This window comes from Mustela putorius, unplaced genomic scaffold (assembly GCF_011764305.1).
Source record: "Mustela putorius furo isolate JIRA1106 unplaced genomic scaffold, ASM1176430v1.1 tig00000460_pilon_pilon_pilon, whole genome shotgun sequence".
Classification (NCBI taxonomy): domain Eukaryota; kingdom Metazoa; phylum Chordata; class Mammalia; order Carnivora; family Mustelidae; genus Mustela; species Mustela putorius.
The window spans coordinates 22,292,083-22,307,250 of NW_025421389.1; the positions used below are offsets into that span (position 1 = coordinate 22,292,083).

The 15,168-nt window shown below is 40.9% G+C and overlaps 1 protein-coding gene across 7 annotated transcripts in view; it reads left to right on the forward strand.

Annotated features, from left to right (window-relative positions):
• The window catches only part of SIK3 (SIK family kinase 3), a 245,714-nt gene that overhangs the window by 164,381 nt on the left and 66,165 nt on the right, over positions 1–15,168 (forward strand). For all 7 annotated transcript variants that reach the window (XM_045080504.1, XM_013054888.2, XM_013054890.2 and 4 more), the window contains exon 4: positions 4,323–4,484. In XM_045080504.1, the coding sequence (XP_044936439.1) occupies positions 4,323–4,484 (162 nt within the window). The remainder of the gene's footprint in view (positions 1–4,322; positions 4,485–15,168) is intronic.

Here is a 15,168-nt window from a genome sequence, read left to right on the forward strand (position 1 = left end):
CTTAGAGTCGTAGACTTAGCAGACAAATGGAGACACTGTCTGTTTAGAGTGGAAAAGTGACTTATTTTAAGAAGTGTTGGCTCCCCACCCCCCATCCCAGTAGTGGCATGGCTCTGACACTCCAGTGAAGCTGGTCGAGGGAAGTTAAGACCGGCTTAGATGTGTTTTTTCTCTTTGAAAGGTCAGAATCTAAATGTACCACAAGATATTTCTTACTGAGTCGGATTAGGCCAACATCACAAGCTGGGAATTCTGAAGCAAATTTTATACATGTGCTCGCTCTGATACTTTTAAACTTTGGAATTCATTCCCTCCCCTTCTAAGAATTCTACTCGTGAGGAATATACATCCCTGGGTATCACTGGCTTTTTCCTGTTTCATGAGGAAGAGCCAATAAAAAAGATTAAAGAAGTCCGGTGCCAAATGATGAATGGTGATTGCAAAGTGAGAAAGACAACTTTGACTCCTTCCTTTTGCTAAGAGCTTGAAACAGGAGACCCATTTTCTTTCCTTCGACTGTCCCCTCATCCTTGTCTTGACTGAAGTGGTTGGAGTGGAGCTGTGATAGAGAAAAACTTGAAAGTTTGCCCCAGAGGTAGAGGGGCTGCTAAGTAGATAAGTAGTGAATCTGTGAAGGGGGGCATCCTGTGTTGGGGTTGGTGCATCGCGGGTGTAGACTGGTGAGTGGCTGGGCGCAGAGGGCGGGGGCCAGACTGCCATGTGGGAAGTTGGGGATGGAGGATGGGGTATATACGGTGCATAGGATATATAGTATGTATATTCTTCTATGCAGTATATAGGAGAACTAGCTCACTGAGCTCCTTGGAAGAAGGTAGAACCATTTTATAGCATTCCTTGAAACTGACGTTTATCCCAACAAGATTCAGAATGTATTTTAAGAAACTTTGACTGTTGGACTCCTGGGTGACTCCATTGGTTAAGCAACTGTCTTTGGCTTAGGTCATGATCCTGGGGTCGCAGGATTAAGTTCCACATTGGGCTCCCTGCTCAGCAGGGAGTCTGCTTCCTCTGCCCCTCGCCCCTCTCATGCTCTGTCTGTCTGTCTGTCTCTCTCAAATAAATAAATAAAATCTTAAAAAAAAAAAAAAGAAACTTTGTCTTTTGAGTGGTTCAGGAGCCTGTTTGTTCCATGTGCCTTCTGAAATGACCGCAGGATTTATTCAAATGCTGTGAATTTGGGTTAAGGCCAGGCTGGGCGACTGCTCTGGGTTTCTTTGCTGGAAGTTAAATGTTGCATCTGAGCTCGCAGAAGTTTTGCTGCCTGCCTGTAGGGCACACAGGAACATAAAGCAGCCATTTGTCCGCGGGCAGCTGAAAGGCGGGGGGACTGGAAACCGCTGCAGGCTGCCAGCTTCCTGGCACACCCACCAGCCCCCATAGGTTTACTCAGAAAGCAGACGACCAGGCATGGGGTGGCGGTGGCAGCCGTCCTGAGACAGGCAGAAATAAAGGCAGAGTTTGAACGGTCTGAACGATGCGGAGCTGCTAAGACAGCCCTGTCTTGGGACAGGAGCATGAAGCTCCCGAAGCGGAGAAAACATGAGCAGCAAACACAGTCACTAAGAAAAACAAGATCCGATGCTTGCAGCCAGCACTTTAGAAAAGCGATTTGTATATCTTTGTATTCATAACTGTAGGGATACTGTAGGCGTCTTTGAGAAAATACTGTACAGCTTCAGCTCCTCTCCCCAGGCTGCTGCTATCACAAATGCCTTTTAACCAGAACCATGTAACAGAAACTCTGGGTGTATGTAATAATTACCTTCAGGCACTCTGAATCCTGACGAACCTCAGATCTATTAGCCAAACGCTTGAATATCCTCTGTATAATACTGAGTGGGCCTTTTTAAAAGCAGCTTTTTAAATGTCTTTGAAAGTTAAAGTTGTATCATACAGGATAACTCTTCATCATAGTACAAGTTTATTCCCAAATAGGCTCTCCTTTCTTTGGCCACAGTGTGTAACAGGGTTTATTTCTGTTCAGCAGATCAAGAGGTGGGGATATTGGCAGTATAAATGATTTGTCCAAGGACAGCCAGCGTGTCACTGTGGAGATAAAATAGGACGAGGCTGCATTCCACCAGCTCCTGGCCTGTGTAGCAAGTTTGAGAACTTTCCAGTCATTTTAGGAAAACAAAGTACTTAGAAAATATAAAGAGGTTTTTTTTTTAAATAAAAGAAAAATCACTTATTTTGGAAATCACGAAATTAATCATTCTGTTGTATTTAAGAAGCTCTTTGATGTGTTCTGGTAATTAGTATTTACTGCCAGACGAATGTCTCTTGGGCATTTTAATTAATGGGTGGCTTGGCCAAATGAGCTTCTGATGGTAAACCTTCATAAGGGTTTATTTTTATGTTTCTCAAGAATAGCTGTCTCTTCAAAGCCCTTTAATTAGACGAAGTTTAGCAGCTAAAACATATTATTAGAATAATTAGGCCTTGGGTTAAGAGGGATAGAGGGTCAAAGGTGCAGGTACTGTTAGAGAGAATGGCATCTGAAAAGAAAACCTAGCGTTGCATGTTTGATGGATGTCCAGTTCTTTAACAGCTTATATTAAGTGACTGTCCCTAGTTAGGGACTTTGTGTTGTTTAAAGTTCATTTGACAGATCTCACCAGAAGCATAAATACACCAGAGTGTGTGCTCATTTGTCACCACCTCTGAACTCCTAGAGAAAGTGGTATTCTAGTCCTTTCGACTTCTAAGCTGAACACTTCCTGTTCTCTCTCTCTTTTCCTACTAAATTGGTCCCCTCAACTATAATAAAGAATTGTTCTTGAGCAAAATGCTTCAAGAAACTGGTGTAGGAGCCACTGATAACACGAACAATTACAGTAATTCTGGGCCTTTCTTAATAATTTCAGTGATCCTATGAGACGTTGTTCTTAAGATTGCTGTAGGATTTGATCTCCAAAGTTGTATGCTCTTTGTGGTCAGAGTGTAGTTTGAATTATTTGAAAATCTGCTATGTAGGTGGATTGTCATTTGGCTCCCCTTCGTCACCTACCACCCCCATTTCTTGTCCTAAGCCCTCAGTCTTGGTAGTTACTACTTACTAGGGCATGTGTCTTAGGCCAGACTTTCTCTTCGTGACGAAGAAGAGATGTATCCGACTGGTCCTGTCAGTGATTTCCATGGTGCCAGAACTGTTGGGTAAAGATTATTGAGACTATTCTTGATAAACAGTAATACACGTATTTTTATTGTCTGATTTTTTTTACTTTCCCACTATCTCAGGATTCTTAGGATGGCAAATGTGTTCTTTTCCCACCATAGATGAGTTTGTTTAAGGACGGGAAGTTTTTGAGTAGAGCTAGCTGTATTGCCAGTGTTTCTAATACCATCAGCTGTTACGATCTTGATATGTTATTAGTTAGACGAAGAACTGGGGTTTAGGATTCATTGGTTCAGTATAAACCTACTGCCAGTATTAGAAAAAATACTTAATTTTATTGGTATTGGTAACTGGTAATTAATGGGATTGGCTCTGGGTCTATCAGTTTATTTTTAAATATCAAAGATAGCTTGGTTTATAGTATCACAAAGCTCATCACATGGAAAATCTTTTGCTGTAGTTTAGTTAGCCACGTTGCCAATAAAATCATTTCACTGAAAGTGGTAGAAACTTGCCTTTGTTTTCTGTTATTGTCTATAAAAACTAATAACAATTTAAGAAATATTTGAGAAACACATAAATGCAGATGGATTTTATCTGGCATATTATTATGCACTCCAGAGTATAGTCACCAAATAAGTATATTTTATGTTAATCTGCAAAACTTTGAGAAAGCAGAAGAAAGATTAGCATACATGGGCTCCTATATAAAGCCATTTTCCGCCTTAGCAATGACTAACTTCTGTATGCTCTTCTCCCAAAATGATTGATTATTGTGACTCTGTTTTTTGACTCACCCTTTAGCACAGGAAGTATTGCTGATTCTTATCTTCATGCATATGTTTGCTGTGTGTATGTAATCTCTTGCAATGGAGATAAGAGAGAGGAGGTGTTGAATGCGATGATTCTCCAAAAATGCCATCATAACCCTTAGAGCTCCTTTCTCTTATGGTAGAGCATAGGTAGTCCTATGCATTCTCTCATGTGTGCTGAAAACGGTCTGGGGGCTGCTTGCTGGTGGGTTTCTGTAGATACAGACCAGAGCCTCAAGTGTTGCCATTTGTTTGTTTCACTTCCCCAACTGTTCCTCTGGTGGCCCCTTGGCATCTCTCCTGGAGTCCACCTTTTGAAGCAATGGCCATGTGCAAACTGAGAACTGACTATGTGCTCTTCTTCACCGCAGACCACCTGGTGGCCCATGGCAGAATGGCAGAGAAGGAGGCCCGTCGGAAGTTTAAACAGATTGTGGCAGCCGTCTATTTTTGTCACTGTCGGAACATTGTTCATCGTGATCTAAAAGCTGAAAATTTGCTTCTGGATGCCAACCTGAATATTAAGATAGCAGGTGAGACGTGTGTTGAGGATGTGAAATGGGAACAAAAGACCTTTTCCTTCAAGGTTCTTAAGCAAGGGATTGTCTATTCTCTTCTATCCAGAAAGAGGTATTGGAAAATGAAAGGGGTGTGTGTGTGTGTGTGTGTGTGTGTGTGTGTGGCTTGAAAATGGATAAACTTTCAAAACACACTTACATTCTTTTTTCATGTAGTATTGGATAGAACTAGGCTGGGGAGGAAGAAGGGAAAGGGTTATATTTAAAATTCTCTTAGTTTGGTTAATAGTCCCTTTTGAATAATAAGGAATAGTCTAGAATAAAGTGGAGAGCACAACTGTAAGCTTGTATACTCTGCCAGCTTTACTTGAGGAGGCTGATTTATGTCACTGTTACAGACTGTCGTTTTGTGATAACTTAGGACAGAACAGATCTCACGTCAGTTAAAGGCAGTTGATCTCTTTGTGTCCTCGGATTTCACTTGTCTGCTCCTCTGACGGTGCCTAAAAACACTTGTCACTGCCTCTGTTCCTACTTCAGTTTCAATAAACTATCAATATTTGCCTAACCAATACAAGCTCACCACCTATTGATAGAAGAAAGTGACTGCAGGCTAGACAGAAAGTATAAACATGAAAAGAAACCAGTTTTGTTTTCCAACAGTCTCAGTGTTGTGCTCTGTGTCCCCCGTCTCACAGGTACAAAGGGAAGGGACGTCTCCTATGGAAAATCGAAGTACAGCTAAAATAGAATTGCATTGAAAGTCAAGGTTAAAAGCAGTTCTAAGGACTTCCCTCCTTAAAAGGGTAGGAGTTGAGGGTTCAGATGTATGTTACATTACAGGTCAGAGTACCTTCCTGTATCCTTTCAAGGTGGTGATTCTATGGACTGTTTTGTGTAGATAAGTCTAGATAACTCTTTCCAGGCTCTCCTTTCACATCCTTGCAATGTCACCGAACTTTTTGTTTATCTAAGTTCAGCTGGCAGATGCACTGTTGTGTGGTCCTTTCACTAGTGGTAAGCTCCCTGAGTCCTGCGTTTGCCCAGTGCAAAGTAGACGGAAATTGATGCTTTCTGTATCTTCCATAAAAATCATATTTTTCCTTTGTCCTTCTGTCTGCTTTATATTCTCCAAAGCTCTCTTAGATGCTAGCAGTTCCCACACAAGTGGGTAGTGTGGAAAGACCCGGCAATTTCAGACCCTCTTTTGTAATTTTTCACCATAGCTTCAATTAAATTAATGGTAATAATGTCTAAGCGTCACAGTCGTTAAAAGTATAATAAGATGTTGTGTTAATTTCCTATTGTCGCTGTGACAAATGACCACAAATGTAGTATTAGAAACAATACAAGTTTATTATCTTACAGTTCTAGAGGTTGGAAATTTGAAATGAGTCTTTTTTGTTCTTTCTCTTTTTTTAAACATTAATACACTTTTTATTTTAACCCCAGTATAGTTAACATCCAAGGTTATATTAGTTGCAGGTATAGTTAACGTCCAAGGTTATATTAGTTGCAGGTACACAAGGTCATGATTCAGCACTTCTGTACATCCCTTAGGGCCCATCCTGAAAAAATACAGAATGCTTTACGAATTTGCCTGTCCTCTGTGGGCAGGGGCTGTGCTAACCCTGTTAGTGTGTGTGCTGCCAAAGCGAGCCCCCGAAATGAGCCTTCTGTGGGTAAAATCAAGCTGTTGGTAGGACTGGTTCTACCTGGAGTTTCTGGAGAGTCCATCCCTGGCTGGTTTCAGCTTCTGGAGGCCCCTGAACCCCTTGGTTCTGGTCCTTTCTTCATAGTATTCCGCCTTGTGCTCCCATTGTCCCGTCTCCCACTCTTAACCTGATCCTCTTGCTTCCCTCTCGGAAGGACCCTTGTGATTACATAGAACCCGCCCAGATAATCCAGCATGATCTGCCCATCACTTAGTTACATCTACAGAAGCCCCCTTTACCACGTAGGTACCACTTTCGCGGGGTCTGTGGATTAGGACTTGGATGTCTCTTGAGGGGCTTTTATGCAGCTCACCACAGATGTGATCGTAGGGTTCTTTGGATTACTGATGAGGGTAGTAAGTTAAAAGAAGACCCTCATTTTCTTCTACAGTTGTGTTTGACCTTCACTCACCAAAGGTCAAAATTTTTTTTATGGTTCCTCAGTTCTTGATTTTGACTTTAGAACCATTTTGACTTAGTTCAGGGAGACTTGTATGGCTCGTCGTTTTTGTATTGAGAAACCAAGTGTAAAAGCAGGGGTCAGTGGTAATTAAAACTAGAAATGCCCCTGACAAATACTTGGGTAAAGAGATTTTGAAATGATTTTCTTTGTTAATAGTTAAAACAAATCCACATAGTCACACGCTGAGTCTCCACCTGCTGGTGTGTAGTTACAGACTCTTGGGAATGCTGGTAGCCCGCTGTGCGCTCTCTGCATTAACACATAGGGGGAGATTTTTAAGGTCATTAACCCAAAGTCTACATTTTTATTATTTGTTTAGCCAAGAATAAATGAGCTGCTCTAGGCTGTGTCCTACTATGGTATCTGATGTTGTCTTTCTTCATGCGTTCTTTTTTTCATGCTGTCATTACCTTGTCGTTCCCCTGCTGCCACTGCCCGTCACCCCACTTGCCTCAGTTTTGCTTTCTGTGGTTTCAGTTACCCATGGTCAACTGTGGTCTGGGGGCGGGTGAGCCTCCTTCTGACGTATGGTCAGAAGGTCAATAGTAGCCTAACGTTAGGTCACAATGCCTGTGTCATTCCTGTCACTTCATCTCATCACGTAGACATTTTATCACCTCCCATCACCTCAAGAAGAAGAAGGTGACGATACGATATCTTTTTTTTTTCTAAATTTATTTATTTGACAGACAGAGGTCACAAGTAGGCAGAGAGGCAGACAGAGAGAGAGAGGGGGAAGCAGGCTCCCTGCTGAGCAGAGAGCCCAATGCGGGGCTCAATCCCAGGACCCTGAGATGATGACCTGAGCTGAAGGCAGAGGCTTAACCCACTGAGCCACCCAGGTGCCCCACGATAAGATATTTTGAGAGAGTGAGAGCCATATGTGCATAACTTTCATCACAGTACATTGTTATAATTGTTCTATTTTATTATTTGTTATTGTTGGTCTCTTACTATGCCTCATTCATCAATTAAACTTTATCATAGGTGTGTGTATAAAGGGAAAAATAGAGTGCATCTAGGGTTCGTACTGTTCAAACATGCACTGGGGGTCTTGGAACGTATCTCCTGCGGGTATGGGGGACTCCTGTCCTCAGTTTCCTCAATCATTGCCGGAACTCCCCTTCTTACACATAAATTAGGTAGAATTCCCATTCTCATATGCCAGGTCTTCTTTGAACTTAGTGGGTCAGTGGGAGAATCATGTCTAGTTGAAGCTGACCACGGCATAACTAATTTTGGAGAGGAGGAATGGATAGCTCTGACAGAATAAGGTCAGATAACTAATGAAAATCAACTTTTTATTCTAAAAGCTAAAAGTAACTTCAGGATTTCTAATCTTTTCAGTGGTCTTTTGATAAGTTATTATTAAATCTCAGTAAGAAGGAAACTGTTAGACATGAAAATAACACATGAAAAAGAAAAGAGTTTTGTTGTTTTATTTAAAATATTGGTAGGCTTAAACACCTCATTTCTAGAATCATCATATGTTAGTGTCAAATTAACGTAGAATTAGTAGAAATTCAGTTTAGGAAATTTAAGAAATTCATGTTTTCCTTATGCCAGTGTTAACCTAAATGATTGTTTTGCTTGATTTGGTTTGGTTTTTACCGAAATGGTTTTGATGAAAAGTGCATCCTGTTCAAACATAGACGATGAATAAGGTGTCCCGTTCAAACGTAGACGATGAATAAGGTGTCTTGGGAATGTTTGTGTTTACACTGATTCATTTTTACTTTTTAAATGAATTAATGGGGCAGTTTACATTTAACGCCCCATACAGTAACAATCTGGTCATTAGAAAAGCCCATGCTAGCCTTCCTCAAGGGAGTGTGTGTTCCCTAGACGTGACAGGTACATTTCCTTTACAGATATTAAAAGATGCAGTGGTTTAAGTAGGAGTCTTCATGCTTAAATTCTTGCCTCTGAATTTTTGTTCCAGTGCTATTTCTACAGAGAATGAAGCCCAGAAGAATAGCTTGGTTTTCCTTTTGATTTTAGAATGGCAGTAACAAACCTGTCTTCTGTAGGATTATTTGAAAGATGTTTCTGTTCTTAGTAATCCAGAATAAACATTGATGGTTTTCAGAATAAAGAACTGTATTTCTGAAAGGCAAAGTTACCAAGTCTAGAACTAAAACTGTGTAGTGGTCATCCAAAAATGTATCTATTGTTAACAAAGGCTCTTTGCTCAGGTGTCATGGGAGAGAGAACAGAAGTGTAAGACATGACTCCTGCCCTAAAGAATTTTATAGTCTATTTGGGCAGCAAATGCTTAGACCTTTGGAAAGTTAAATAGCACCAAAATTGTGTGTGTGTGTGTGTGTGTGTGTGTGTGTGTGTGTGTGAAGCTCTTTACAAAGCATTTTCACATACATTATTTAATTTCATCATATTTGGCATTGTACACATAGCTTATTTAGAAAACCTAATTAGAGCCTCCAAAATACACACCTTTAACTTTCCAGAACACTGAATTCCTTATAAAGAGGGCTCATGCACATCTTGTTCATGTAGAGTCTGGCTCCAGGAAAGAATAGGATTCTTGGCCTCTAACCCTTTATTTTTCATGTCTCAGACACATGAGGGTCCCCAGAGGAGCAAATGGAGGTGAGGGAGGCACAGCATGGCTGTCTCCGCATATAGCCCGCACCGCTGGGGGACAGTGTGTTCCACAGCGACCAAATTATACTTTGCTACAATAGAGGAGATGTTACAAGGCACGCCATGATTCATTATCACATTAATTATATAGTCTAATTACCACAGAAGTTCAGAGGATGAAGAAACCACTTTAGTTTGTAAAGTTCCATCAGACTGTGAATGCCACAGGGACACTAACCGTATCCTGCTTAGTGTCTCATGCCCATGGCCAAGGCCATGCTTGTTCGGTAGGAGGTGCTCAGCACTCTGTTGATCTGAACTTTAGACAGTGGTGATGAAGCACGTAAATACCCTACTGAGGACACAACATTTGAGGCGAGTCTAAAGGACGAATAGGATTCTTTAAGGTGTAGGTATAGGAAGAGAGAGAATTCCAGTAGGATTAGTCAGTCTGCACATGTTGGGAAAGCATCTGCAATGTGCAGGCCCTTGAGCCACGCTCTGGGGTTACAGTGGCAGGTCAGGTTGTCCCTTGGAACGAACGTTCTGCTGGGGGAGACCAACAGTGAACACAAAAACACAGAAGCCCTCGTAAGGACTATGGAAACGATAACACCGAAAATGTGATAGAATGACTCGTGGGAGAGAGAATGCTTTTAACCAGGATAGTCCGAGCCTGCCCAGCAGAAGCAAGAGCAATGCAAAGGCCTGAGAGACGTAAATGCAGGGTATCTGACAGGGCAGGAGAAAAGGTGGCATAAGGAGATGATAACTAAGGGGCATTTGGAAGGAGATGGGGTAAGAGAACTGGCAGGCACTGGTTCCCTGTGGAGCCTTAGGCCCGCAGTGAGGATTTGGGAGTTTATTTTGGTTGCAGTGGGAAGCTGAGTTGGAGAAGTATGGGCAGCAGTAGTAACGCGGCATATTTGCAGAAAAGGTTGAAAGCAGCTTGGCCTGGGGGGAAGGTTCAAGCAGGGAAGTCATGCCTGAGAAGGTAAGAGAGATAGGTATGTATTTATACTCGATGGTGAAATTGTTGGAATACCAGGCTTGATGGGTCAGATTCAGAATGAACAAGGAAAAAGTGGGAACAGGCGGAACTGGCAGGAGAGCAAATGGGAAGGTCAGTGAAGAGGCTGCGGAATGGCCAAATCCTACATAAAGGTGGTCATAGTAGACTTGGAAAGGAAGACGAGGGCAAGAAATAAGAGAGAGAGAGAGAAAAAACAAAGGCTTTCTGGAGGTGGATAACCAATCAAATATCTGGGCTGGGAAGAGGGAACTGCCAGTCACAGATTGTGGAGAAATTGAGAAATCAGAAATTCTTATTGATGGAGTGTATTAAGCTATCAAAGGAAATGGTGTTGTCTTGTGTTTAATGCTATTTGAAAGCAATTTTAATTCCTGTCCCCAAAGATGAAGTAGAGAAATGTCTATATTTATAAAAGACTGCCTCAGAAAAGACCTAAATGTAGTTGGCTTAGTCCCTGAAGCAGACTTATCTGAAATACTCAGACGTTATGAGAATGTTTTGAAAATTGTGGAAAGTTATTATTTTTTTTTTAACCTAAGGAAGTTGGAAACTTTTCTTTCTAAATGTCGGCTCCCAGAATGGTCTCCATGAGATAGTTTCCACTCCGGTGTTATTGTTTTAGTTGGCAGTCAGGAGACAGCAGAGATCTGAAGTACAACTACAGCAAAGCCAGTGTTTTGGAAAGAATTTCCAGAGTGCATGGATCTAAGGTACTGTGGAAATTTTTGACCTTAATGCGGTGAGATCTAGACTGTTTCATTTTTTAAAAGTGGGAAACTAAAACATTCTACAAATCCACTGACCTTTCACCTTCAGGAGGAAGATGCTGAGACACCATGGTAGAGGGAAGAAAGGTGGCGAGGGTTTCTGAGAACCCTTCCCCAGTGTGGTAGCTGAGAATGTCCCTGACAGCCCAAAGAAGGTGGTTATGAATATGCATCACATCAGTCACATCAGTCACAAATTTTATGTCATTGGGGCACCTGTATGGCTCAGTGGGTTAAAGCCTCTGCCTTTGTCTCGGGTCATGATCCCAGGGTCCTGAGATCCAGCCCTGCATCCGGCTCTCTGCTCAGCGGGGAGCCTGCTTCCTCCTCTCTCCTCTCTGTCTGCCTCTCTGCCTACTTGTGATCTCTGTCTGTCAAATAAATAAATAAAATCTTTAAAAAAAATATTTTAATGTCATAATCATAACACCTTTATTCAGGTTATCCTGTGTACCTCCCTGGCTGGCAGGTAATAAATTGAGACCCAGAGAGAGGCCATGTCACTTCCCTGAATTCATGTCATCACAGAGCCTGGGAATCATGACGCCACAGTGTTGCTCTCCCCCAGAAATGCTGTGTGACCGACAACTAGAAGGTGCTAACAACTTTCATGTATGTGGACCCTTGGGAAAATACAGTTTGAAAGTGATCTCTTCTGCATCCTGTTCCACAGGCTGGAGCTTTACAAACGGAAAATGAACGCACCTTCGTTTAGAAGGCATTTTTTGGTATACGCAGTTGATTTATTTTGTGTGAAAAAATTCTAGAGTTAAAATTCAAATGAACATATTTTTGTCAGTCATAGTCATGGTTCTAGGTGATAAGTAGGGTCTTAATGATCTTGAAAAGTGAGTGCATCCTGCTGAGATCAAGAAAATGTTCTGTTTACAGGCCCTCACTCCCAATAGCTATGCTCCCGGTACAGAAGCATTGCTTCTCGGGTTCTCCCACTGTGGTTTCCCTAACACAGAGGGGGACAAACTCACACAGGGTGAGGGCAAGTGTGGGATTGATGAGCTAGTCTGGAATGGTTCACCTTTTAAATCACATGCTTTATTTTTAAGTTCATGCACGTGTTGTACTCTCGACATACTACATTTGTTCTAATACTAAGATTAGTTAGCTTTATTTAACATAGAAAAAAATTAATGTTCCAGAAATATGTGTTTTCTTTAGCCTTCATTTTCACATAACTCTTGGCACACCGCAGCATTATGCCTGAGGTAGTTCGAGAAACTTGAGAATTAAAGAATTTCTTCTCCAACTGTAGGCTTCTTTTACACAAACTTTTTTGTTAATTGCAGATCATTTGTTTGGGGGATAGTTAGAAGTCAGTAAGTCAAGTGATGATTTAGGCCTCCCCACCTCTCCCTACCCCACCTCCTTCAATGGATTAGTTTGAGACCCTGTGAGAGTAAATCCAGGGAGTCTGCCTGCCAGCAGGGAGCTAATGAGCAGGCTTGTAACACATTCAGTCGGCTGTCTCGGTGAAGTCCTCAATCACCACGGTGGTTTTGACCGTGTAGTTCATCATTTTTTGTTCAATTCACATATAGCTATAGTGGACCACTGGACAAGGTAACGCATAAGGGGCACTGATGTCAAAATTGCGTTAATAAAAATAAAAATGGCAATTCAGCAGTGCTTGAAGACCAACTTCACCCAATTCATGAATTGCCTTCATTTGATCACTGTTCTTATCTAGCACATCACGGTCTTTCCACGACTTCAAAACCCACAAATTTAGACACACAGACACAGACATGTACACACACATGCAGAGACACAGCATCCAATTTGCTTTATTAGGAATAAAGACAATCCCTGTTCATAATGTTTTATTTGCACAGAAGTACTAAACCTGCTTACCCATTTTGCTGCTTTAAACTAAAACATGAAAATAATTCAGATAAACAAGTTTGTTCTTCGGGTTAAAAAATTTAAGCATTTCAAATACCAGCTCACGAAGAGGTTTTGGCTATTTCAGACATTATAATCTCAATATGTATGTGGCTTCTAGCTAAATATGACAGAACAATTTGTAATTAGCACTTTTAATTAATTAATTTTTCAAAAGCTTTTATTTATTTATTTGACAGAGAGAGAGCGCGTGTGCGCACAAGTAGGGGGAGCAGGCAGGGAGAAGGAGAAACAGGCTCCCCGCTGAGCAGAGAGCCCAATCTGAGAACCCTGGGATCATGACCTGAGCCAAAGGCAGATACCCAGCCGACTGAGCCACCCAGTTGCCCCAGCACTTTTAATTTAAATAAATTAGTGAGTCACATATAAAATGGGAATTTTTTTTCTTAAATAACATTTATCATTTTTTTTTAAACCTAGGTATGCTTAACCTATAACATATTTGTCTTAGGTGTACCACATAATGATTCAGTACTTATATGTACTGTGAAATGATCACCACAATAAATCTAGCTAACACCCATCATTTACGTAATTGCAAAAAAATTTTTTTTCTTGTGGTGAGGACTTCTAAGATCCACTTTCTTAGCAACTTTCAAATATGCAGTACAGTATTACTGTTGTCACCGTGTTGTACATTACGTCCTCGTGATTTTTTTTTATAAGTGGAAGTTGGTACTCTTGACCACCTTTGCCCATCTCACCCACCCCCATAGCTGCCTTTGGCAACCACCAGTCCCTTCTCTGTATCTATGAGCTTGTTGTTTTTGAAAGATTCCACATGTAAGTGTAATCATAAAGTGTTTGTCTTTCTCTGTCTGATTTACGCACTTAGCATAGTACTCTCCAGGTCCATCCCTATTGTTTTGAATGGCAAGATTTCATTCTTCTTATGGCTGAGTGATATTCTGTTATACACAGGCACACGCACATGCGTGTGTGCATATGTGCGTGTGTTCCTTTATTCACTCATTGACATACACTTAGGTTGTTTCCTTGGCTATTAAAAATAATGCAGCAATGAACATGGGCGAACATATATCTTTTTGAATTAGGGTTCTCATCGTTTCAGATTGATACGGAGAAGTGGACTTGCTGTGGGATCATATGTTAGTTCTGTTTTGAATCTTTTGAGGAACCTCCATACTGTTTTCCATGGTGGCTGCACCAGTTGACATTCTCGCCAGTTGCTTACAAGGTTCCCTTTACATCCTCGCCAACACCTGTTATTTCTTGTCTTGTTGGTACTAGCCATTCTAACAAGTGTGAAGTGATATCTCATTGTGGTTTTGATGTGCATCTCTGGTGATAGGTGATGTTGAGCATGTTTTCATGTACCTGTTGGCCAACTGTGTGTCTTCTTTGGAAGAATGTCTATTCATATTTTCTATTTGATTTTTTAGTCTACTGTTTCTTATTGTTTTTGCTATTGAGTTGTATGAGTTCTTTATATATTTTAGATATATATTACCAGATATGTGATTTAAAATATTTTCTCCCATTCAGTAGGTTAACTTTTCATTTTGTTGATGATTTGTTAGAAAATACAAATATAACTTGCAAAGAATTTTTGAATCAGGTTTTAATAATGTGCTAGTGTAGGATAAAATACCTTTCTTAAAGTTAGTTACTTCTTTATCATTAGTTATACAAAAATGACAAAATTATTTTTTAAATTTTTTCCCTGGGATTCTTTTTAAGGTAATATATTCCTTTGAAAGGAGTTTGTGAGTCAGAAAAGTTGGAAAATACTAGGTATTTGTATGGTTAAGCCAGTTAGTTTTCTTTATATTCTAGTCCAAATATAACTTTGTGGGTGGAGCGATGTTTTTGTTTGTTTGTTTTTGATCAAATTGAGAGAGTCTCTAAACTCTTAACAGACTCTTCTTCAGGAAAGCCTCTCTTTTCTGTCATATGCCAGTTGTCCCTGAACTTTCCCCTGAAACTCATTCCTTGCTTCTAATTATATAGTTATACACATAATTATGTCATGTGTGCCCTGCCCCCCCCCCCCCACTGGACTGACTGCTCTGCGAGGTGAGGGCTATGTGTCTTTTGTTCACACTGGTCCAAGAACTCATTAGTGGTCCCTCAGAAACTTGGGGAGTACCCTACTCTGGTGACCATATTTGCACATTACCTTTTAGGCGGGTTATTTGTTTTTGTGTTTCCTCTCATTTAAATTATGTTTATTTTG